This window comes from Ambystoma mexicanum, chromosome 6q (assembly GCF_040938575.1).
Source record: "Ambystoma mexicanum isolate Mex_15411 chromosome 6q, UKY_AmexF1_1, whole genome shotgun sequence".
Lineage (NCBI taxonomy): Eukaryota > Metazoa > Chordata > Amphibia > Caudata > Ambystomatidae > Ambystoma > Ambystoma mexicanum.
In genome coordinates, this window is record NC_090937.1 from 284,102,028 (window position 1) to 284,129,292 (window position 27,265).

The window sequence follows — 27,265 nt, forward strand, 5'->3', positions numbered from 1 at the left end:
TTTCTTCACAAATAACATCTTGGGTGGGGGTGTGGCCAGCAGGCTGCCGATGAGGACGTGAGCTTGCACCGCTCCCGTGCCGCCTGCCAGATCCTGTAATAATCCTGCCGTATTTCGTTAATATATGAGAATCTAAAGTGCCTCCTCGACGTGGGAACCCGCGCTGCACATCTCCACCCGATTCCGGAGCAAATCGGTGCCCAGAAACCCAGTTTGAGAAGTTTACAGGCGGCGGCCCCACGCGCCGTAAGGCGAACAAAATGGCAGCTGCATGCTGCGGACGCGCGGCGGGCGCCGCACGCCGATAACAAATCCTGCTTGCGAGACGACACTCCGGAGGGGAGAGAGCGGCTGTGACGATTGGGGGAGCGAACGAAGCAGCATACGGATTGACGCCAGCGCCACTCCCTGATTGAGATCGAGCGGATCCCAGTGAGGCCCTCCCCGATTCCCGCACGTCGGTCCCCCCTGGGACGAGAGATCTCTGTACCCAGCTACGCACCCGAGTGTGGAAGCAAGGTGTCCCTGGGAGCGGCCACCGATTACCCGTCGCCGACCTACAGCCGCGGACGCACGGAACAGCCGCCTGTCATCACCGCTGAGACCGTGACCCGCTGTCGTCTACCTCGGGGAGAGGGACACAACGCCACCAAACCGCCCGGAACCGCGGTAGAACCGCGGGCACTCCGCCCTGCGTTGAGCACCTGGTAGACACCGGGGGCGGCTCCCACACATTTCCCCGGCGGTCCGGAACAACGGTAAGGAGAAGGGGGGAAGGGAGATTGGAGCTGGACCCCCCCATGTGACATTTCTGAACGCTTTTTCCCCCACAGAACAACACCACCACTATGGCCCGTGGTACAAATTAAGTAAGCACCATGACCTGTGCGAACTAATAGCACTGCGCCGACAAACCAGGCTCCAAATATAAGCGCAGTACCTTCCAGGCGCAGCTCCCTGCTCCGGTGGGGTGCTACTGTTGTGGGGAGCGACAGCACGCCACGGCGAATAACTCTATACTACCTCAGCCACACAAAAAAAAGAGTTGAAGAGCTCAAGCTGACCCCGCCGGGCCCCGCGCGACCACTTTCCCTGCGCCTCCGTTGACTGGAAGGAACCGCTGTCGAAGAACCACTGAGCCCAAGCTTGCATAATCTGCTGCTACCCTCCTCCCCGAGCGCAAAAGACGTGCATCTACACATCAACACTAATAGTACTGGATAAGGCACCCATACAAACAAGGTGCACGGACCCACCGCAGGCTTGGACCCAACCGTGGGCTCATTCCCAACACAAACTCAGACGTGGGCCTACATCCTGTAGACATTCCTCCTGTAAAGCGTCACTGACACACCAAAGCTATAATCGAAGCGGCGCCAGACGACCAACACGCTCACAGCCCTGAAGGTGCGGAGCGCCCATATCCGAAACCCCGCCCCCTCAATAACACCTGCTTTTCCACCCTCCAGCGGGCATCTCCATCCAGGCGCGACCCAGACCTTCGTGGTCACCCCACCAGAATACCAGAAATGGGGAAAGATAAACCCAGGAAAACCTCCACACAAAGTAGGATTGAACAATACGCGACCACACCACGGTCTCGTTCCCCAGAGAGGCCATCGCAGCCCGACACAGACTGCATGGAGGAGAACATTTCCCTCAGAGACATCATGAGTGCCATTACCAGCTCTAGAACTTCCATGGAGAAAAAGATGGACAGTATTGGTGCGGATGTATCCCTGCTAAGACACGACCTGCAGAAGCTGACCTCACGCACCGTGGAAGCGGAGATGCGGATCTCGGAAACCGAAGACAGTCTTCGCAGAGTGCACCGCCAGATGTCCGGCATGTTGCCACGCATAAAGCTCCTGGAATCAAGAGCAGATGACAGTGAGGGCAGATCAAGACACAACAACATCCGTATACTGGGTCTTCCTGAAAAAGGCAGAAGGAGATTGCATGGAGTTATTCCTTGAGCAATGGCTCGCGGACACATACGATGCACAGTCCTCCTCCAAGTTCTTTTCCATTGAGCGGGCCCACCGCATCCCTACCGGCAAGATCACACCAGGTGCACCGCCACGTACAGTCATCGCAAGGTTCCTAAACTACAGAGATAGAGACACAGTACTGCAGTTGGCAAGGTCCAAAGGAACTGTTACGTACAATGGATCAAGAATTGCTCTCTTCCCTGTCTTTACCAGAGAAGTACAGAAAGCGCGCCAATCATTTGATCCCCTCAAGAAACACTTGCAATCAATGGGAGTTAAATATGGGCTAATATTCCCTGCCCAACTTAAAATATTCCACAAGAACGCAACGGTGCATTTCACTGATCCTAGGGAGGCGTGGAATTGGGCCGAAAGGCACATAGAGGGCGATTGGAGCGCTGAGGGAAGAAGGAGAGGAGAACGGAACAGACCACATCCTGAGCGGCCACCTGACCTGGATCCGCAGCAGCAACAACAGATCGAGAACCCACAACATGCTGAGGTATAAAAAAGCACCAACAGTATTTCGGACATCCACACCACTACTAATGTACCGCAAATGTGCCACGTCGCACACTGTAAACTTGGAGACAAAGGCTATACCGGCTGGCGGCCATCCAAATAGCCGACCCCCCCCCCCCCCCCCCGGACGAAGAGCGAACCCAGAGCACCGTAAAGCGGAGTTCCACTGCCCTGCCCCGAGCTATTTGCCGATCCACACCACCCGGCACATCTGTACTGTAAAACCGGATTGTCACGGGGCAGAGAGATGTAGAATACAGTTCAATTGTTCAAAAGTTAACACTGGGACGACAGATGCTTCAGTTGGGGGCGGAGTATGGGGAGGGGGGAGTTAGATTTACTATATTCAACGTTTAGCATACAAAGGCATGATGAGCACGCTGTACAGATCAAACGCGGTACAACTACCGCGTATACAACCAAAGGAACACATGTGCGAAAGCAAACCCCACACAGACAATGGCAGCTGAGACCGATTCAACCCAAAGAAAGCTCAAACTCCTGCCATGGAATGTGAACGGACTGGGTGCCAGCATCAAAAGACAACTGGTTCTGCAACACCTAAATAGACATTCCCCGGATGTAGTCTTTCTGACCGAAACGCATCTAGCTGGAAATGTATGCAAATTCTTCCAAAGATCAAACTACTGCACTGCAGTGCACGCCGGCTTCTCCATGGGTGCGAGAGGGGTGCTCATAATAATTCACAAGAGACCTCCGCTGGTGATCACGCACATACTACAGGACAAGGGAGGCCGATATGTACACATCCAAGCAACACTGTGGAATCAAACACTAGCACTCATGGCAGTGTACTCCCCGCCAACTCTCCTTAACGACCTGTTAAATGAAATTACCCCCACCCTGGCAGCAAGCCCTGCAGACATGTGGGTGCTGGGTGGGAGGGGACTTCAATGAGGTCATGGACAATACCCTCGACCGCACACACCTGAGAGCCAGGAACCCCGACACCACTACCAAATTGGCTTCCTTTGTGTCAGCATTAGGCCTGTGTGATGCGTGGAGAGCCCTTCATGTGAGGCTCGACAATATTCTTTCCACTCGGGGGGCCCATGCCTCGATGTCTAGAATAGACTACTTCTTACCACACCAAATTGTCCATAAAGTAAGCAATGCATCCTTCCTCCCGCGGGGAATCTCCGACCACTCCCCACTATTACTTGAACTGGAAACGGCGAGACCACGACCGCCCCCCTCATGGCGGCTGAACTCCTACTACTTGGGGTTCCCGGAATTTCAAGAAATGATAGAGACAGCCACTTCCAACTACTTCGAACTAAATGCAGACTCGGTTGATAATCCCAATACGCTATGGGAGTCGTACAAATCGGTCCTACGAGGAGAAATTATATCATGGACATCTCAAAAAAAAAAAAAAACGCGAGAATATCATCGAAGCCGAAAGCGAAGTCACGTCCAAGGAGTTAGATCACATCGCCAGCGAAACCCCGGAGACGAATAGAGCCTTGATAATGGCACAGAAGAAGTTGCACAATTTATCCCTAGACTGTGCCAAAAAAGCACACACTGCCATGAAGGCACGTCTATACGAAACGGGGGAAAAAGCAGGCAAAATGCTGGCATGGCTAGAAAAGCGCGACGAAGGCCAACAGAAGGTGAAATGCATTAGAACCCTGAACGCAAATCTAGTCCACTCCGATGCAGGGATTGCAGAACGCTTCGCTGAATTCTATGAGAACCTCTACAAACCCCCCACTAATGCTATAGCTAGCACCATATTAACTGATATTGACCTTCCAACACTCACCACAGACCAAGCCACCACTCTAGACAGCAAAATAACCACTGACGAAATATCAACTGCCATTGCTCAACTCCAAGCAGGCAAGACCCCAGGCCCGAACGGGTTCCCACTTGACATCTGGAAAAAGCTAAACCATCTGGACATACCCGTTCACTTGCTCAACGTGTTTGAACACTCCCTAGACCAAGGCGAGCTCCCACCAGATCTCCGCAAGGCCATCATCATAGTGATCCCCAAAAAGGGTAAACCCCCAGAGGAATGCACCTCCTACCGACCCATATCCCTAATCAATAGTGAAGCCAAAATACTAGCCAATAGACTACAAGTAGTCATCACGTCACTGATCCACCCGGATCAAAGCGGCTTCGTGCCCCAAAGGTCCACCAGAATGAACATCCGCAGATTGCATCTAGCGCTTGAGAGAGCACCGGCCCTGCAACAATCACTTGCTTTGTTGGCCATAGACTTCGAAAAAGCATTCGACTCAGTTCACTGGGAGGCCTTGTGGGCTATAATGCGCAAGATGTACTTCGGGAACCGTTCATAAAATGGGTGCAACTCCTAAACAACAATCCAGTAGCGGAGATTAGAGTAAATTGGTGGCCATCGCGTACTATCCGATTAGGGAAGGGAACCAGACAAGGTTGCCCGCTCTCGGCAATGGTGTTTGCACTGATAATAGAACCACTAGCAGCCCCCTCCTGCGGGACACCACCACGTGGACTGGCTTCAGATGGGGGCCGAATTGGGAAGACAGAGTATCCCTCTATGCAGATGACCTCCGAGTATACCTGGCGGCCAAGCGTCTTCCTGCCCTGTGGTCACGCAAAATTCTAATTAACTATGGAAACTTTAGCGGACTCAGAGTAAACGAGTCCAAATCCGTGCTGTTTCCGGTAAAAGGGGTAGACTGCTTACCGGCATCGGGCTCCCCATATAAGGTTGAAACCACTCAGTTTCGATACCTGGGCATTCTAATTACAAATGGACTGGATAGCTACGTAAAACAAAATCTGCACCCACTGGTTAAAAGATACGAGCAAGATGCAGCCCGCTGGCAAGCATTACCACTGACACTGCTAGGCAGGGCGGCACTCTTCAAGATGCTGGCCCTACCCAGATTCTTATACATCCTCCAAAATGCCCCTCTCCATATCCCCACCGCAGAGTTCGACAGAATAGATGGCACAACACGTACACTCCTATGGGGTGGGAAACACCAGAGAATTGCCCTCAAAACCCTTCAACGCTCAGTTTGGGAGGGGGGAACAGGACTCCCGAACATCCAGATCTACTACTGGGCGACACAGATGGCAACAGTCAATGACAAATTGCACGGGGACTCGACCATTCCTCATATAAAGGCCGAACTAGCCGCACGACACGGTATGTCCCCGATTGAAAGCCTCTATTGTAAACAGACTCGCCCGCCTGAACGTACGATAGAGGTACACACAGCCTGCCCTGGTATGGAGGGAAGTACACAAACACCTAGGCTGGGACAACAAAATTACCCCAGTCCAACCCATCTGGAACAATGCTCACCTCTCGAAACTCAGTAACCTCCCGAAATGGCCAAACTGGGCAACAGCTGGCATACAGACAATCCAGCAGATATTCGTGAACGATCAACTGATACGGTTTCCCATGCTTGTCGCAGCACACAACCTCCCAGACACTGAACACTATCACTATGGAAAATTACAATAAGCACTTACTGTGCAAAGGGCCCAACTGGAGGACATGCCGGAATGCACGCCTATGGAAAGGAACATAGTTATTGGCAGTGTGAGTAATAAGGTCACGTCTACCATGTACAATGCTATTTCCTCATTTGCCATGAAGGAGCTACTGACCCTGAGGACGAAATGGAAAAGTGATGTGGGCCCTATATTACCTGAAGATTGGATTTCGACCCTGATGTATCCTAGAGACTGAGCAGTCTCGGCACAAATTAGGCTCGTTCAACTCAAGATACTCCATAGGATATACTATCCCCGAGTAGCCTTGTACAATTGGGGCAAAACGACCGACCCCAAATGCCTATGCTGCAAACAAGAAGAAGGGACCTTCTACCACATCCTCTGGCAGTGTGCACGTATACAACACCTCTGGCATAAATGTAGCGTGAGACTCTCCAAAGTCATATGTCGCCCGATCCCAACAGACCACAAACTCCTCCAATTGGGTATTGATGATACAGTAGACTTGTCGCGCTTCGAAAAGCTACTTGTTTCGACTACCACAGGGATTGCCAAAAGGAACATTGCGCAATTGTGGGGTTCAGAAAACACCCCGAAATATGACCATTGGGTATCGGATGTGGATGCTACCATCCTAATGGAACGCCGAGTCTATCAAGCTAGTGGCTGTCCGGGCAAAGCAGATAAGATCTGGGGAAAATGGGAATAGACACTATAACTCAGATGCAATATGGATAATGTGCACTGTCGCGTAATTCTGCACAGACTGCATGCGTCGATATCACTCTTTGGGGCTGCTTGAGCAACATCAGTATACAAAAACTACTCGCTGACTTGTCCGTTTCTATAACTTATAGCACATGTGTCTCTACGTTCGCTTATATCCAAATATGTCTACTCGTACTGCTCTGCCACCTGTATGCAAAGTCTTATAGTTGTGTTGTGTATGTTGTTGTATTATTGCACAAAATGTAATAAAATGTGTTATTAAAAAAAAAATTCAAAAGAAAATGTGGAACTCATGAAAGAAAGAAAAGAAAGAAAAAAAAAAAAACTAATAACATCTTGATCAGAATTCTTTTACACACAATCAGTTCTAACCTTCTACCACATTTAAAGTATTTCAAATTGTCTTTTTCCTGGTTCACTCACCTGCCAGGACTAATCACTATGTCTCCCTTTCCTTGTATACTCGCCTGCCAGGGTAAATCTCCTACTACTACTACTCGCACTTCGTAGTAAGGTTTCTTCCCAACTTTTCACATTTGACTCCTCAATGGGGACAGTTAAACCAACAATAACTTCTGGGATAATTCTCTGGCCTTGTAACACCATTGGTTTATAAGTTCTTTCAAACACATGGTGCACAGAAGGACAATGATTTTTACATGCATTTATTGGCCATTGGCAATGCAGATTACAATGCTCTCCCCCTTGACCCTTTCTACAAGGAGGGCTCGTCTCCTGCTGTCTTATTTCTTTCCACACAACCTATTGACGGTTGGCAATGTGATTTACAACTCCTGTGACTGCTACAGTCAATCTGCCTTGATATCTCTTGGCTTTGGCAATGCCGGTAATGTCTCTTAGTTGAATTTCCTTCTTTGGGATTACTGTATTCTCTTTATTTTATATTTGCCCTTCTTTGGCTTGGGCAATGCTGGTTACAACGTCCTCTCATTGGGTCTCTCTTTTCAGGCAAGTCGCATTCACTTTGTTTAACAACTGCCACCTTTTGGTGTGGGGAAGGTGGATTACAAAATCCTTCTGTTCACCCTGCCTCTTGGGTAATTACATTCAATCTGCTTTCTGTTAAGTGTTCGGCTTTCAAAACTTGTATGTTGGAGCGTCCCAGGGTTACCTAATTTAGCAGAACTCACCGGTTTCTCTTGGCATCTCCTCCGTACCCGCTTGTTATACTTTGCTGCTTTTCGGGTATTCACTCGTGGGGGACAGCTACCGTCAGCCTCTTGCTGCACATGCTGTCTTTTGCTGGAGCTCAAACGGCTCCACATGTGCTCCGGTGAAGTCCTCACACTGGAGAGCGTAGTTGGAAACAGAGCGAGTCTCTCTTCTAGGACAGCTGGTCTCAACACTGCTCCTGCTGTGCATCCTCTGCATCTCCAGGGCACTACAACCTCCGACAAACTCTCTGTATGGCGTCCCACTATCAGCAAAGCGGCAGCGCCGACCTCTACTTTCTCCTGCTGCTTCAGAGGCTCCTACTGCCACAGCTTTCTACTGACCTGCACCTGACAGGCCCTAAAATATTTAAAGGTCATGCCAACAACTAGACCTTTCACTATGGTCTAGTGATTATGTGCCCCTCTTCTTCGTCTCAGTACTAAGATCATTATGGTACTTGAAGTCCAAGTTCTTAGTTGTATAAACAGGAACATCCTCAATTTGACAAAAAGTCATTAATACAGTGGGATCATTAGGGAAATTATTCTGAGGATACTCCCATTCGTCCTGGTCCATGTCCCCTCCCATGTGACCCTCCTGCAGAACACTACCCCCAAGGTCAGGATCAGGTTGCGTCTGCCTTTCCCTGGCCACATGAGAAGGGTTTCAGGGATGATCATCTCTGATTAATCACATGTATAACTGGTGTACAAATACCCTCAGAAAAGGGGCAAATAGCCCATAAGTCAAAAAGTAAAGAGTGGAGAATATCAGAGAGAGAATTCTGTGAATGGGAAGAAAAGCCAAGTGAATCACTTAAGGGAAGAGATACTCAGAGTAAACCACTCGAGGAGAGGGGGAATCCTAAGAGCCAAGAAGGCATTTCAAAGCTAAGAATCAGAGAAGGATAAAGATACCAAAAGGGAGCATTGGAGAAGTATCCCAAAATGGGAAGAAAGACCCAAAAACATTGTGAGAGAGTGACAACAATTGATACTAGAAGCGACGAGAGACTATTTAAGAATAGCCTACTAATAAGGAATCAAGAAGAGACATTGCCATAATACAATCAGGAGAAGGAGGACATTCTCCTGATCTTATTTAAGTTTGTTAGAATAGTGGTAGGGTGAGTTGGAACTCGTTTTTGGACAGAGGATAGATTCATTTGAGATATTCTGACTATTGACGAGCACCACACTTATTTACATATGCTGGGAACACCCACAAAGCAATAGGGAGAGATAAGCTTTATACCTATTATTTAATAAACAACACCAATATCTTCAGAGTAGTTGTCTCCTTTGCCTGACCAGACAAAATTATGACATACCTTATACTCCCAAATGAGGTAGCGACATGGGCAGGCTGCTCCATCAATTGGAAATGTTCTGGAGTTACAGTCTAAACCCAAAGGGAATTAATCTTGATTTTGACTTGAATTCTTTCATTTGACTTGATGTACTTCCCCTTTAACTAAACCTCCTAAGTGGGACACGTTGGGAACTGGCTGTTATAGGGCCTTACTGCTTTCCCTATTTTTCTGGTTAGCGCAATGATTTTATCTTCGAACACAACATTTTTATCCTGTTTGAAGCACTTATTCTTTACTTCTTTGGTTACATTGGTGATAAGATCATTAACATGGATAATACTACAATGATACAGACAAACACATTTTGGCAGTCTTTGTGCCACTTCATTAAATAATCCCTACTTTACGTATAGTGGTGAGGACATTCCATCATAGCGCTCTGCTCTATATTAGCTTATATATTGCTATGCTATTAACACGCAGCCCAGGTGTGGGTTCATGCTTTGCCAGTCTGCGACAATCATACCAAATACCTTCCTTCCTTACTTACACCAACACTTTCTCGGTATGTGCCTTTCAGCTGATCGCTGTTATCTAGGGCATACAGGCCATTCCAAGATGGTGGGACTGTGCACAATTATGCACATATGGTTCATTAACGGCATGCTGCACGCACGGGAAGACGCAGGCGCATCTTCTATTGTAGGGAGGGGCCCTTTTTGCTCTTGCATATTTGGTCAGCACAGTACTCGGATGCTCAGAGAATTTTTCTGCTTTTGGTAAGTGTGGCTAGCTTCTTCTTGTGCTGGTCCTCAGACTTTGACCTCTTCAATCTCTATGCTCTATCCCTCTGCTATGTATATATGCAACTATGAAAATAACTGTACTACCATTGCAAGCGAGTGTTGTAACGAATCAAGGGTATTCCACTCCTTCTCGCCAGGGGGAGCCACCCCCTTTGAGGATAGGGAGGTGAGCCTACTACGCAAGAACCTCCTTAGGGGCCTGGAGAAGTGGGACCTCAATGGGAGTGACTCCCGCTTAGGGGACAAGGACTTCAGTTCCGAGGAGAAATTCCCTAGACCAAAAACCCTATCTGCATATATGGGACTACATGCAATGAAGACAAATCCGTCATCATTATGTATGGCTTTAAGCAATGTGGGAACAAAACAGCCATACCACGGAAAAGGAGAGGTCTCTTTAAAAAGAGACGTGCGTATGACTGGGATGAGCAGCTCTTGTTAAAAGAGAGAGTATGATATGCAGGAGAAGCCCCCTGGCATGATTACGCCTTGGAGAGGCAGAGCAGAAGTAATGGGGTGGAAAGGCGAGGAACGCCAGGGTGAGCCGCCGGAAAGACAACGAATCCTGCAACTGAAGAACGGTTGCCCGGACAAGGACCCAAGACCCATGTAAGGTGGTGGCGCGACCACGGCAGCTAAGTGGTGGGCGAAACGCCTAACGAACAATGTCAAGACCACCAGAGAAGAGATTACTGCCATCTATCTGCAGCCCGTGTCCATAGATGGCATCCTAAATCAGGGGAGCTGAGAACACTGCGCCTGTGAAGCCAGGCATAGAGAAGAGCAACAGAGAAGCTGAATACCCGAGTGAGCTCTGAGCCCTGCGAGGTTACCCCACATCTGAAAATGTACCGGGAAGAACGGGAGAGGTGGAAGGCCGCTGGGGCATCATATTGGAAGGCGACAAAACTCTCAAAGTCACAAGTGTGAAAGTCGAACATTACGTTTTCAGAATTGGAGATATCTGAAATCAATACAGAGCATGAGGAACAACACTGTTTAGGAAATAGTGAGTGGAAGCGAATACCCACAGAAGAAGGGAGAAGCCGCCAGGTAGAGAGGAGATAGGCCACCACAAAGAAGTGTAACAAGTATTGTGAAACCAGACTGTCAAGGGAACAGAATCACAAAAGAGAGAATCCAATATCAAGAACCCAGGAGATGGGGAATCATAATTTGGACATTGTCATTCAAAACTTAGGGTTGGTGAACCCTCAAGAATATAATAAACGTAAAAGTAAAGACCAGAGTGTGAGAAACTATTTCAAGGAAAAATGTCGTAAAGCAACATTAAAGAGAATGCAAATGCCATAAGTATATGGGAAGAGTTACATGAGTTTATGAAGGAAACGTCAAGAGACGATCAGGGAAAATAATTAACAAGATATTTGTGTAACTATAAACACAGGACATAAGATACTGCCTTAAAGAGAAAGGCGCTGGGAAGACGACAAAAGGAATTCTCTTGGCGTAGTTTGAGTTATTCATATTAGTGGTAAGTTAAGGTTGATTTAGGTTTGGGACTGAGGACAAATGATACTTTGTTACTTCCTGACGACAGACCAGCACCTTCAGTTAATTTAAGGTAAAAAATCTTTATTTGGAATTCTCCATGAAATCAAACACAGTGATTCTATGGCAAGACGGAGGCAAGCATTATGCTTCACTTTCTTTATTGCCACCAATACAGCAATCCAACTATTAAACATTTAAACTAACATTTTCTGTTTACAGAAACCAAAAAAGAAAATTTCTTCCAGTTTAAAAGGTTTAACCTTCGTATAAGAGGCTTCAACCGCCAAATATCGTTGCAACCTGAAGGCCTGCAGAGGCTATTGATAGAAGGAACTCCATCATCTTTGTGGTGGGGCAAGAGATGGGATCAACCTCGCGCTCCCTACACCACGCCTCAAATCTTCTCCACCTGCACGCATAAAGAGTTCTTGTAGATGGTCTGTAGATGGTCTGCGTGCAGCCCACAACACCTCAAGAACTTCCTCAGAGAGGTTCCAGTCATCATACCTCATCCGCTCAAGAGCCACGCATGTAGGTCATGGGAATCCGGGGTCGGGTGAAGTATCCGACCCTCCGACTGGGTGAGGAGATCCAGCCGCCGAGGCAACCAGTGAGGTGGACAGATGGACAGATCTAAGCAGTCGGAGTACCACATCCTCCTCGCCCAATCTGGGGCGATCAAGATTATTGTAGCTGGAAACCTCTTCAACCTCCTGAGAACCCACAGAATGACGGGGATCAGAGGGAACACGTAATGGAGAGGGAATGTCCAATCCACCAGAAACGTGTCACCCAGTGCACCGAACGCTGGGAATTCCCTCTAGCAAAACTGTTTGCAATTCCAGTTGGCTTCTGTGGCAAAGAGATACACTGCTGGGGTACCCCAGAAAGAGAAGACTTCCTGGCATACTTCCCACTTGTGTGAGACCATGCTCTGCCCTGCTCAGAGCATCCGCCAAACTGTTCTCTGCCCCCGCCAGATGAATTGCCGAGACGAAGATTTGATTTTCTAGCAACCAGAACCACAGTTGCATCGCTTCTGTGCAAAGGGGACGGGAATGCACTCCACCTTGCTTGTTCAGGTAGTGCATGGCCACTGTGTTGTCTGCCAGAATCAGGACATTCTTCCCCTTGAACGATGGGGCAAAGGCATTCAGGGCTAGCCTGATGGCTCGCAACTCCAACCTGTGGATATGCCACCTAGCTTCCGACACAGTCCAGAGGCCGCTCACCGGTAAATACTCGCAGTGAGTGCCGCAACCCTTCAAAGACACATACGTGACCACTCAGATCTGAGGACAAGGAAGCCAGAAGGGTTCCCCCGCCAAAAGATTCTTGAGCGTGTCCCACCAGCCGATTCCACAACCTACCTGGCTGGACATCCTGAGAGGATCCGAGAGAGCTCCCAGATACTGAGATCACTGGTCTTGTAGGAGCCACTGAAGGGATCTCATGCGCAGTTTGGCCTCTGGCACCAGGAAAATGTAGGAGGCCATGAGGAGCAAAAGGTGGAGAAAGGAAGCCGCTGGTAAGGTGGCGTGGTTCCGGAACAACTGGACCATCTGTTGTATGTTGTTGGCTATCTCCTCGGGAGGAAAGACCTTCCATGCCAGAGTGTCTAGGACTGCCCAGATGAACTGGAGCCTTTGGACCGGTGTCATGTGGGACGTCTTTGTTCAGGGAGGGAAGGGCAGCACTTTGAAATGATAGTGCTTGTCACCAATGAGGAACCGCAGGAATTTCCTGCGCTTCTGGTGTATGGGCACACTGAAGTAGGCATCCTGCAGGTCTATGGATATCAGCGAGTCCTGAAACTCGAGAGGGTGGAGAATTTCTCTCAACGTCACCATCCTGAATCTGTCTTTTCTCAGGAACTTGTTTAGAGCCCTGAGATCCAGAATGGGACGGAGACCTCCTCCTTTTTTGGGTACCAGGAAATACCAGGAATACCAGCTCAACCCTCTCTGATTGGGAGGCACCTCTTCCACGGCACCCTTCAACAACAGGGCTCTCAATTCTTCCTGGAGCTACTGTACTGGCTGGATCGGTGAAAATGGGGGCCTGTCCGAACGTTTCCTTAAAAAGGGCAGACCATAACCCCACCGAATTAACTGCAGGGTCCAGGCATCAGAGGTTATCTCCTGCTACTGGCACCAATGCCCTGCCAAACAACTACCAACCGGTATATCGTGGGAGGGGAAAATCAAAGTGGCTTCTATGTGCAGTCGCCCTAGCTGCAGCCGCTGTCTGCTGGCCCTTAGAAGCTTCTCTGCCCCTTCTGAGACGCGGGAAATGCCTCTGCTCCTGCCTGGCTTGTGGGGAGTGCGCTTTCCTGCAATAGGCCACATAGCGCCTATAGCCACGGCCTCTAGAGGCAAAGCTGAAAGCAGGTTTAGCCGGCTGCGGAGCCAGACCCAGCGACTTAGCAGCAATTTTAGACTCCTTACATTTCTCCAAAGAGTCATCCGCCTTCTGTCCGAAGAGCATCTCCCCTCAAAAGGCATGTCTAGTAGGCGGTTTTGAATATTGGGGGGAGAAGCTGGAAGTTTTCAAATAGGCTTGCCTTCTCACAACTACTGCTGACCCCATGGAGCAGCCAACACAGTCAGTAATATCCAGGCCCGTTTGCAAGGACTGCTTGGCAGTTTCCATCCCATCCTCCACCAGCTATATAAATCCGTCCCACATGACTTTGCGGGACGTATTCTGCTACATGCTCGACAGCCTTCCACAAACCTTAGGAGAACTTTACGACACTGCAAGCTACATTTGTGGCCTTGAGAGCCATGCCGTCTGAGATAAAAAACCTTCTTGTCCAAAGCATCTATCCTTTTCCCTTCCCTGTCTGTAGGTGGATTTGACCTGGATGCCGCGGGCCTGGAGGAAATAGTGGCAGCCTGAACTACCAGCCCTTCTGGGGAAGGGTGTGTTGAGAGGAAGGAAGGGTCCCCCCGTCACAGGCCTGTACTTCCCCGTGGCATTGGTACTTGCGGGGGCAAAGTGCATGGGTTTCGCCAGATGGAAGCCAAAGGGTCAGCTATGGCCTGATTGAAGGGCATGTTGAGGGAAATAGCCGGGCACTCATCCAGGATATCTGTATGGTCATACCCTTGATGGGGAGTGGCGGTCGACTTGAGGCAGAGGGTGTTGACAATTTTCTCTACTAATGTCCTAAACTTGACATGAGTGAGTGTAGGGTTGTTTTTGTTGCATCTCAAAGTCTGGAGATGTGTCCAACCCACTGGCATCTTGAAGGCCCTGAGCAAGTGCCACCAAATTGTCTTTGTCCTCGGAAATAGTTGACACCGCCTGATCCCAGAAAGATGGGGTTAACCTTTTTGTACTCCTTGGCATGATCGGCACTGATAATCGACTGCATCGAGTTGAAAAAGCCTGTCTGCGATAGCGTTTGAAAGGTGCCAACATCGCTGGTTGCAGGGAGTTGGGTTGCATCGTGTCATGAGTGGAACCCAACACCATGAACGGATGCTCTGGGGGTCCGTCACCGACATTTTGGCCTCGAAATCGGAGCACCACTTGTAACTTGAGATCCGATGCGAAGACATATCGAGATGAATCGAAAAAAACAGTAAAAACGTTGAGTAAAATTCGAGTAGGTTCCTGATGCAGTGTGTGAGCACACAGAAAAAAGGAACCGAAGCACGGGGCATAGTGACGTGGTATATGTATGGCACCAGACGCCACTTCTGGGGCCGACGATCGACGACCGCGCCTGACGGACCGATGATCGAGTCGAGGTCTACTACGCCACCTATTGAGAAAATATCCGAGCAGCAGAGCTGGAAGATGGATATCTATCAAGATGAGGAATCTATGAGAGAAAAGTAATCCATTGAAAGAAGGCTTCTTGTACATATTCACAAAGATTAAAAATGAAATCATCTCTAGTGCAGTTCATTATAAAATGTAGACCCTCCTGGTAGGTTCTAATTTTTGCCTTTCGGAAATGGAGCATAAGCTACTTTTTCAGCTGCCTGAGGTAATTCCGACAAACTAGTAGGAAATGCCCCAAGTCTTCTTCAGCTCCCATATCACAGTTGTATTTCGGAGACCCCTCCCCTCTTTGCAGGTATTATGAGTTTTCAAAGGGAGAACACCAAGTCCAATCCTTAAGATAAATCTACTACATTCATGGGAGTTAATATTACTAACTTCACTTCTGGGCGCAGAGTACAGTCTGAGGGCCTTGAACAGTGCAAGGGAAGATAATGTGCACACCTTAGCCCTATCGTTTTCTCCATCAAGAGAGATTGCCTTCCTCGTCAATTCGTTTTTTATTTCCAAAAATCCCTGTTCAGTCAATTCTTTCACTCCTTCTTGGTATATTTTCTTCTAGAATTGGAACAGACCATCTCTCCCAGTGCAATCTGTATATTGGGGATCCACAGGCCGAACACATGCGTCTTTAATAGAAAAGATACCAAGTTTTGCAAAAGTTGTTTTGGATCCCTAGCGCCAAACTAATTGCAATATTGGGTGCCCGCAGGGGAAGACCTGTTAGCTTCTTGAGCAGTTTATTCTGAGCCAGTTCCAACTGCTCACACTTTGTATACCCCCCAAAATCTCACTCCCATAAAGGAGAATTATCCCTACTTTATCCTTATAAACTTCAAGGCATTTGTTTAAACAATGGGCACTATGTGTATAATAGAACCTCTTCTGGCCTGCCATCCTCGGTTTCAATTTTGCAGCAACTTCTTTAATATGTGGGACCCAATTTCCAGATTTATCGAAGGTGAGCCTCAAAAAGAAAAAGGACCTCACCTCTTCAATTGTTTGGCCATTTAGACTCCAGTGATAGTTATTTTTTCTTTTCCCGAATACCATTATTTTAGTTTCCCCCCCATGTTACGTTTTAGGCCATAAATATGAAAACACTTAGCATTGTATTCCAAACTCTCCCCTCTACCCCCCACAGAGTAAGGTCTAATAAAGCAATATCGTCTGCAAATAGGAGAGAACCATAGGACACTTTCTGAAGTGTTCTAGACCCACTTTGCTCAGGGCTAAAATCAGAGAAAATAATGATAAATAAAAGTGGATCCAGCGAGCATCCTTGTTTAACCCCCTTATTATTTCTAAAATTCTGTGTAAAACCTCCCTTAAGAAGAGGAATAATCAGCTGCATATGATAGGATATGAAAGGTTATTTGTAACATGCTTAATACCCAGAGGTTTCTAAGCACGGACCTGGGGATCGAACCTGTGTTGCTCTGTGTCGTCTTGCTTCCAAGGTGAGCACGTTGCCCCTGAGCTATCCTCCCGAGACCAAAATATCATGAGTAAGCTTGAGTATCAAAATAAAAGACAAGTATGCTTTTCCAGGTCCACAAATACCACATACATCACAGCTTACCCCCTTCTAACCTTGTTGTATATATCTATTAAAACATTCAAAATAAAACATTATCTTGGATGGAAAATCCTTTTAAAAAACCCTCCTTGAGTGGCACTTAATATATTGTTACTCTCAGCCCACTCCTCCAGGCTATACATTAAACATGTATTTAAAAGTTTATTAGTTGTATTTAGAAGGGCTATTGGGTGGTAGCAATTGGGGTCAGCAGTCAAAACCTTCTTGAAGATCGGGATTATTAAACTCCCCCTTCAGGATTTAGGTGCGACTCAAACTAATGAAATTGCATTAAAGAGCTGAGTAAGTATAAGTGTCCACCAATCCCAACACAATGTATAGACATCAGAGCAAAGGCTGTTGGGGCCAGCAGCATTGCCCAATGGCAGTTTTAATAGAAAGGGCAACTTCCCCCTCAGAGAAAATGATATGCCCCTAGACATACTAGCTGGTCCATCCTCTTCTAATTCAGGTTGGAAAAATACTTATGGGAAATGTTTGACCCACACGTCCGATGGGATGACTCTCCCCTGGGTCTCCCCCATTTTCATAAAAGCATCCAGCCGCCAATTTCCTAAATCTTTTACCTTCTTTGTTTAGAACTGACTCCTCTAGCATATCCCATAATTTAACAATGTGCAATCTTTTCTTGTCCTTCAAACGAGTTTTATACTTTAAGATTTTGCAAGTTCCAACCCACTCATCCACCCCTTCTTACAATGTTATTTAATTAAAACTTGAATGCTCTAACAGTCCTTATCAAACCATGGCGAGTGTGTTTGCATGCTGGACCGGCATTAGCCCTTATTAGCCCACAGGGCTGAGCTCCTCCCCTGGAGTTCCTCAATCAGGGATTGAAATTATGCAAGAACTTCTTCTCCGTGGTATTTATCTTCTTGAAGACACAACTTCAGCCCTAATAACTGGGAGGTTAAAAATATTCTCAAAGAAAGTTTTCTACATTCCTGGATGTCACTGGTATGGATGTGGAAACTAACCTTGTAGGCAGATTTACTGCAAAGGTGAGGGGTTAGTGGTCCGAATCGCAGCTTTTTATTACCTTAAAATGTCCTTATCCTCTGAAAGGAATAGCAATCCATCAAGCTATAATCTATGATAGATGAGCCATTCAAAATAAACTCACCTTCGGGCCAGGTCTCTTGTAGACAAATGCTATTGTATGTTTCTAATACGAATAGCCATTCCCCAACCTCTAGCTTCCCTTTAATTCCAGCCACATTCCAACATATCAATTTTATCTGGGAAGCCTTTCCTTTATCTCTCCATACTAGAAACTTGGAGGCAGGATAAAAGCCACACAACCATAGACCGATTCTTGAGCGTGCTGTGGGGGCTGGAATAACTGTCCTACCATTTGTTTATCTCCACACTCCATTCTGTCACAGACCGGGTCCTAGCTGTCAAGGCAGTATTGGGGTTTTTCTTATCAGTGCCCTCCTCCTGAGAGCGCCAATATTAACAGAATACCTTTTCACGTAATTGGGAATCATGCCAGGAATCACATAAATTACAAATATTTTTCTATCCAGATACACTTCAATGCCCACTGATGCCAGTGTCTCTCTGATTAGACAAGCCCTCATATGCTAATTATTCAATCCAATACGTACGTTGCATTCCCACCAGTATAAACAGCCAGATAAAATGTGTACAGTGAAGAACGTTTTAAAAGACATTTCACTAATTCCAGGATCTTAAGTAATGCATTTAAGAGAGCCCTCTTATAGGGGTTTTTATTGCTGTGGGATAGTCCCCTAAACATGCAAATTAAATTAGTCTTTCCCTACAGAAGGATTAGGTAGGCCTGCATCCTGTTGATTTAACACTTCACTTGACACTCCTATTGTATTCTGCTGGGTTCTTCGGGAGGTCAATGATCCCCATCCCTTCTGCGTTTACTAAGTGCCTGTCTTCAAGTTCTTCGTTCACAACTTCAAGAAGCCTCAGATGACACCCTCACAAAAGCTCCAAGTCATAGGAGCGGTCCTGGATTCTTCCTTGGGAAAGGCTTTCCCACTGGAGGACAGGGCTTTACACATCCTGCAGAGGGTCACCAAATTTCAAAACACCCAAACACTGCTAGCCCTAGACTTTCTACGGTTTTTGAGTCTCATGGAATCCTGCACTTTTTTGGTGCCAGACGCCAGACCGTGGATGATGTAATTTCAGGGGGATGTCAGATCACTGTGGGCACAGTTCTCTGGCAACATGATTGACCTTCTACAAGTCCTGATCAAGGTCTCACAGGATCTCCTGTGGTGGTCCCGCAGGGAGAACTTGATGGCAGGAGAACCTTTTTGGGGACTGAGGCAGGAGGCAACCATAGTTACTCTGCTGCTCTGAAGGGCTGTGTCCCACACCTGAAACAGCTGACAGTGAGTGTACTGTGCTCCCCGGCAGAAATGAAACATCACAAACCTCTTGTAGTTAAGGGGCATCGGCCTGGCACTGATGGCCTTTATGCCTTCTCTACAGGTGAAAACGGTCCTGATCATGAAGGACAGTATGGTGGGCATGCACTACCTCAACAAGAGCAATGCAGCTCTGGTTTTGGTGCTGTGGAATGGGATCTCCTTGTCGGCGGTACACTTAGCAGGCAACAAAAACACAACGGCAGACGCCCTGAGAAGGCAGGGCTTGGTCTTTCACAAACGGGAACTGTGTCAGGAAGTTTTTGCAGATATCCTCATCATCTGGGGAACCCCGCAAGTAGATTTGCTGCCTACAGTTCCAACAGGAAGTGCCAGCTGGTATGCTCCAGGGAATGCTCTCTGAGATGAGCACTGGGGGACGCATTTGCAGTGGAATGGAACTTTCCACTTCTATGCACATTCCCACCGATTCTAGTTATAACCCATGTCATAAGGAGGTTGAAAAGGTTTGCAACAACCATGATTCTATGGCTTTATAAGAGAGAAACTAAAAGGGAAATGATAAGAACAATAATGGCGGCAGATGGAGAAATGTGCAGTACACAGGAAGGTATAAATAAATGTTTTTAGGACTACTATAGGGAACTATATACAGAGTCTACAGTATGTAATATGTCCGGGATAGAGGAAGCGCTCTCACAAATTGATCACCCCAAGCTGAATGCAGAAGAGGCTGAGCGTTTGGAGGACCCCATAACTATAGAGGAATTAGAACACACCATAAAAGTGTTACTGACGGGCAAGACCCCAGGAGCCGACGGATTACCCAGCAAATTTGATACAGAATATATGACGGAAGTTGCGCCCCCATCACTAGCTATGTTAAATGAGGCGCTGGTCAAAGATAGACTGCCTGGGTCACTAATTACAATTATTATTCCATTATTGAAGCCCAACAAGCCGGAAGCCGATTGCGGCTCGTATAGACCCCGTTCATTGCATAACCAAGATGGTAAAATGTTCACAGCCCTAATGGCCAACAGGCTTAAGCCGGCTATATCCAAGTTTATACACTTGGACCAATATGAGTACGTGCCGAACAGAAATATTTCAAGCAACCTTAGGAGGCTACTCCACATTATAGACCATACCCAAAGTAGCACACAACAGTTGGCAGTGGCCTCACTCGATACAGTCAAAGCATTCGACTTTCAGGTGGCCATGGTTGATGGCAGTGTTGAAAAGCTTTGGCATGGGACCCACGTATATTGCATGGGTAAGATTTTTATACAACAAACCAACGGCACAAGATGGGTACAACCATCTTAGAGCAATGGCAGTTAAGCAAAGACACAAGGCACGACTGCCCACGGTCTCCGATGCTCTTCATTCTAGCGCTGGAACCATTAGCTGTGTCGCTCCGTAAGGAATATTTAGATGCAGGCATAGCCATGCTGGGGGGCAAGAATCTGATTTCCCTATACGCAGACAATATGCTTTTGTACTTACAACACCCAGGAACCAACTTACAGTATATTCTTAGTGTGCTGAGGAGGTACGCAGATTTATCGGGCATAATGATCGATGCACAGAAGTCATGCTTATTTCTCCTAGTGGGATACATAGGAAAACCCGAGAACATGTTGCCAGTGCTACCGATTAGGTGGGAAGTGCACACGTTCATATACCTGGGGATGGAGATTTTTTATGATCCTAAAACAGAATACATTCAAAACACTCTGAAGGCGGTAGATATAATTGAGAAATCTATGACCTTCTGGGCTAAATTGCCGCTGTCATTGATGGGGAGAGTAGCACTGTTGAAGATGGTGGTACTCCCCAGACTCCTACATTATTCTACGAATGTCCCGTACAATATCCCCGAAAGCCTTCTTTAGGAAACTCGATAGTATAAACTGTGGCATAACTCAAGGTGCAGGTTAGCGCTGGCGAAGCTTCAGAGCCCATATGAACTAGGCGGTATAAAAGCACCCGAGTTCGAAGTATATTTTGTGGCGAGCCAACTACAATTCGTAGCCAAATGGCTGTCGGACAAGCGGACCAAGAGACGCAGCTGCTTCAGGCAGCATGCGCCCCATTCTTCTTGAAAGAGGTCATCTGGACAGGTGGGCTGGAGATAGAACACCACCTGCCCCCTGTTACTGAGGCTAGGCAAAGCAATGTGGCAGAGGGTGAGTAAGTTATTGGGGAAAGTGATGCCATATTCCCCCCAGATCCCGCTGGTGACACTTACAGGGGAAGATACACAATTGAGGCTAAAAGTGAGAATGTACTGTGAACCACAGGGAGTGCTGACGCTGGGGGATGCGATACGGGAAGGGAGACCGAAGAATTTTGCGGACCTTCTATCAGATACAGGGTTTCATTGGGACAGCATCTCACCTATACCAGTCTCCTTACAAGCCTAAGACAGAAATGGCCTGGTACACAGAAAGACTTGCATGAAGATGAGACGATAGACACATTTTACAATATTTCAGAGGGAGGCTAATGAAGTGTTGAGAATTTATGAGGTATTAATGTTGGTTGCCTCCGGACACACAGATAACACAGAGGGAGAAAGCAGGGATATAATCAGGAGCTAGAGATAATATAGACAGAGCACAATCAGTTGCAATATGTGAGAGATAATTGAGGTGGATTAGGCTGGGGTAGGGGGAGAGAGTTGGCAGGATGGGGGCACAAGCAGACACAAAAAGGACATTGATGATCATGCAGAAAGGTCTGTATGTTGCTTTAATGAAAATCAAAAAAAATTGTTTCAAAATAATATAGCATGATCCTGATAACTCTGGAATGGACCACAAGGACATGGTACCTGGACCTTCTGCACCTTAAATCTGCCATCCACAATGCCTTCTAAAAAGGATGGACTTAACCTAACAAGAAGGGGCCAAATCTTCCATCAGAACGTCGTCATTCTCAATCTCCACGACGGGCTACTGAGAGGATGAGGTACAGGGACTGGAATCTAAATGAAGAGATCATGGAGGTGTTCCTTTCGGCCAGAAGGCCAGCAACAAACACTCTACAGCTGGCACAGAAAGAAGTTATGCAGCTAGTGCAGGGCCAAGGCTTTTGTCCCTTTTTCATGCGATATCACAGCGGTACTACACCTTGCTCAGCAATGGCTACAGTTAAGAGATAGTTAGCGCTACTTTCCATCTTTAAGCTCATGCCCGATCAAGGCTCTAAATTCTCTTTGCCCATAGTTCTTCAATTCTTATAAGGACTAGTAAACAAGTTTTCCCCCTACAGCCTTTCTGGTGCCGGCTTTGGACTTTAATTAGGTCCTAATGTTCTTAATGGGTGCCCTGTTCGAGCCAATGCACTCTTGGCCGCTGAGGCTCCTTTCCTGGAAAAGAGCCTTCTTTGTCGCAATCACCTCGGAATGCAGAGTGAGCGAGCTCCAAGCCCTTGCATGCAAAACACCCTTTACTATTTTCTCCAAGAACAAAGTGACACTAATGGTGCCTCCATCTCCCCCCCCCATAAAGTGGTGTCCGAATAACATTTCAACAAAAAATATTTACCAGCATTTTATCCTCCTCATCATCAGAAGGAAGATGAGAGGTTGCATAGACTTGCCCCCAAAAGTGATTTAAGTTTTTATATTGCGATAACAAGCCACTTCGGAACAGAGTATCAACTATTTGTGGCTACGACATTGGCTAAACAAACCGTGTTGAGATGGATAGTCCAAGCTATCTCTGATATCGGATATAAAACATAGCAGGCCAAAATGTGCAAGAAGGATTGAGGGCCCACTCTACCATAGTAGTAGCAGCTTCCACTGCACTCCAAAAGTAGTCTCCATTCTGGACATATGTCAGGCAGCGACATGGTTGTCTCCACACACATTTGCTAAACATTCTTGCCTGGACAAGTTATCAAGCCACAATGCCCAGTTTAGTAGAGCAGTCTTAGAGAATGCTTTAAGACAACGACTGCAATGGAAGTCACTCTTTTTCACCTCCTCCTGAGAAGAGGTTAGTACTGTGGGAGTCTATCTAAGATGAGGAATCAGTGGGAGGACATAATCCATTAGAAGACAAATGACTTACCTCTGGTAATGCTCTTTCTGAAGGATGTTCATCCCATGGATTCCTCATCACCCTCCCATACGGCCTCTCAATAAGAGCTCCTAATTCTTATGTGATGAATCCGGCAGAGTCCACACAAATACCCTATCTAGAATCTCCTCCCAGGTGGCCAGGGAAAGGCAGACACTTTCTGATCCTGACCTTGGGGTTCTGCAGGAGGATCAGCTAGAAGTAGAAGGGGCCATGGGGAACAGGAGTACTCCACTGTGTGGGACACAGTATTTGTCTTCCTCCATGGAGGAAATGTTAGTGATGCCAAAATCTGTAATGGCTTGTTGCTTGTTGTCAGAGAGAGCTTTTGACCTCTCAAGTTGAACATCTTAATGTGGGTGAAAACATTCATAGCCTCTAAGCATTGGGAGAAATGAAAACCATTTTAATACAGGGAGACTCAAAGCTGGAGGCTCCCCTATCTCCTAAAGTAATAGTAAAGATAAGTCTGTAAATCAAACCAATTTAGATTCTGAAAATCTTTATTTCTCTGTAAAACAAAGCCGGTCTAATTATCCTTGTGATATTCCTTTAAGGAATATAATTAGGAACATAAATCAGCATGAAATTAACATTCCCATTAGAAAAAACAATGTTTATATAATGGACTCCAAGTCCCATAATCGCCAAAGTACTGGGACGAAAATGAAGGCTGAAGAGGAACAGTGCAACTTGTTAATGGAAATGACCCACACCAGAGGGAGACTGGGAGGCTTACCCCCCCCCACCCTTAGGTGCCGGCCAAGAGAAAGCAGAAGGAGCAGAGCAGTAGTCATAGGTGGAGGAGTTGTGAACTCTCCATGCTGCAGCAGCAGTAGAATCTGGAGGACGACGACGACACCGGGACCACTGTTGTGTGGTGTGCAGTTGCCAGTCCTGAGAGGGTCTTTACCTCCACAAGCCTTAAATGCAGAGGGCGCGAGCGGGAAGCCAAAGTTTGGAGAGCTTTCCCCAAAGCAAGGCTGTCTCCGATGGCAGACGAGCATGGTAGAGCCTTTGAAGCCGAGAAAGCTCTGTGTGCAAGTGGTGTGGGCCGCAGAGGGCTGGAAGAAGCGGATTTGCCGGACCGCTGGAAGCAGCTGAGTCAGAAGACCTGGAAGCAGCGCCGGGAACGGATGCGCACCGCAGACTCCGAGTTCACTGAGATATTGTGACCCAGGAGTGCTCCGCTCAGACCAGGTACTTTAAAGCAGGCAACAACACGGGTAGAAGGAAATCCAAGAAAAAAAATAATTTTGAATACCAAACTGACAGGAAGCAGATCAATCAGTATTGTGTAAACCAAACTGACTCTGAAAGGAGCAAATGGAATAATAAAAGCTTGATTATCAGACAAAAGAGGTGTGATTACATGGTATATTTGAAAGAAACCAAAAAGAAGGGGCAATATTTCAAGAGCCCTATACAAACTACCACTGCAAAAGCCCAAAGAGAGTTATAACAAGGCAAATAAAAAAAAACGACTACCAAAGTCAAGAGGGGCTAAAGGAGAATTTAGATGTTTGTAAAACGTATTGCCCATGGTTTAAGAAGATCATAAAAGGAACTGGTTTAAACCCACATTGCCAAAGCTGAAGAGTCAGAGTGAAACAGAATCGTCAGTATTTGGTTAATGAAGGAGTGGGGAAGCAAGAGTGGCAAGAAGGCCGCCCTTCTGTTGAAGGATGTTCAGAAGGAGTGGACCATAACGTGCACAGTGTGTGGAAATCTCAGGTGTGTAGTAAATAGCACAAATGTGAATCTTGTTTTCACTAAAGAAAATCTTAAATGTGGTGTTGTGAAGCAGGAGACATTGCTAAGTTGTTGTAAGCCGATTCTTACCACAGAGGTACTTGTAGTTTGCTGTTTTTTCTTGTCTGGCAGGAGAGTACACCAGGTCAGAGATTGTGGTAACACTTTATTCTGTTCTGCAGGAGAGTATGCCAGAATAGAAACATTGAAGTAGTAGACCTAGCCTGGGAGTAATGTTGATGAAGTATTGTGAAGTGGTGCTTACAAGTTGTATACAAGTAGTGGTAGAGCCACTGATATATTTTGGTCAAATATTACTGAATCATCCTGGCAAACTTTCAAGTGTGGTATGACAGCTGCAGAAGTGTTTAACATATTCAAACCAATACGTTGTTGCAGAATAATCCTGATCATAATGAACTAAGGAAATGTTTTTGGTTTAAGCGGAGAAAGTTATTTGAGTTCTTAACAGGTAGAAGAGGAACAAATCTTGTTGATTAATTCTGAAGTGTTGGAACGTTTTGGTTGTCAAATTAGAACCAACAAGAACTGTGTTAGAAATTGAAAGACAGGATTTCCTTATCTGTTGAACAAAATGCTGCGTGAATCTGGTAAAGGGGAATTCACTCAGATTATAAGGAGAGACATTTATTATACTGTGAATTTAATGTTTATATTTGTCGCATTGGAAACTGCCATATTTGTTGAGTTATTATAAGCATAAGTGTGAAAAACAGAAATCTTTTGATAAGATTGTTTCCTTCAGTTTATTTTATACCGGCAAATCCTTGTCAAGGTAGGGCTAGTGAGGCGTTTATCCAACCTTCTGAGTTAATAAAATACCATCTTTTGAAAAACCTTCACAAAGTTGTCCGCCTCACATTTCTGACCCTTCACACTTACAAGTCTCTCTTTTATTGCCTTCCTGCTCATAATAAATCAAATAACTGGCCCTTAAAGTGTATGAAACAAAATTCCCCAGTGTGGCTAAGCATGGGGAAAAAATAAGGAAACTGAGGTTCCAGTGCACGGTGCAGGCTGTTGATAACGCCAATGTCACACCTGGCTCTAATACAGAGGGTTGTTGAGGAACCTCAATGCCGGAGCACCACAGCACCCCCTAGCTGTAAAAAAAACATACAAGGTTCGCTGCTGCCGAAGTAATATATCCAAGATGATGAATCCGTGGGAGGACCATCCATCAGAGAGAACATTACCAGAGGTAAGTAATTTGTTTTTATATCCAGCACAACAAAAAGCAAGGAAACATCCCTGATTTCCAAGAAGAGAACAGAAAAGCTAAGCCTATTTGGCCAATCATGCTTTCTTGACAAAGTAAAGAATGATATTCTGTGATGTTACTAGTTATGAATTAGAAAGAAGCAGTGTGTAAAAGAAACTGTCAACATGGGCTTCCACCAGTGTTAAGGTTTTTGCACAAGTACCAGTTTAATTTTAACAATACACTTAACTTTCATAAAATCTTTTGTTTTTATTCAGGATCATCACAAATTAACCTAATATACACGTTTTACAAGAAAACTATGACTTTTTTAATGTAACAAGCACATGTACAAAAGCTAGATTAATTCAAGTTATAATGCTAAATTGTTGGTTCAAAGTAACTTGAACATTTCTTACCTCAGCTTGGCAAAGAGCATGTAGGCCTTGCAATACCAAGACGGCAGGTGTAGCTTGGTCAGGCTTTGTGCATTCATTTAATACTTGGGAAATTGCAGCCAACATGTCTGCTCCATGCTGGTATGATCTGTCAAGACAAAAAACTACCATCTGTGCTCTGTTCACACTTCCAACTGTGCAATCCAAAATGTTTCAGGTACAATATATTTTTTTAAGTCAATATGCTAATTCATTGTTAAGGTGTTGCAAGAAAAGAACATATAAGTTAAGTCTTAACAAAGCTTTTGAATTTAAAAATGTATGATATGGAAACCACCAGGGGGCGTGCATCAACATAACCGCCTAAAGCAGTAGCTCTCATTCCCAGACAAGCATCCGCCTAACCATGTAACATAAGGGGCAGAGAATGGCTGTGAGGAGACAGTGGAGCCTGAACACCTCCCCCCAAAGAATGGGCAAGCCACGTAAAGT

General features: G+C 46.3%; 1 protein-coding gene across 2 annotated transcripts in view; it reads right to left on the minus strand.

Annotated features, from left to right (window-relative positions):
* The window catches only part of FOCAD (focadhesin), a 2,926,805-nt gene that overhangs the window by 1,741,643 nt on the left and 1,157,897 nt on the right, over positions 1-27,265 (minus strand). For both annotated transcript variants that reach the window (XR_011282193.1, XM_069630760.1), the window contains exon 15: positions 26,795-26,921. Coding sequence is in view for 1 of the 2 variants with exons in the window: in XM_069630760.1 (XP_069486861.1) it covers positions 26,795-26,921 (127 nt within the window). In the remaining variant the exon portion in view is untranslated. The remainder of the gene's footprint in view (positions 1-26,794; positions 26,922-27,265) is intronic.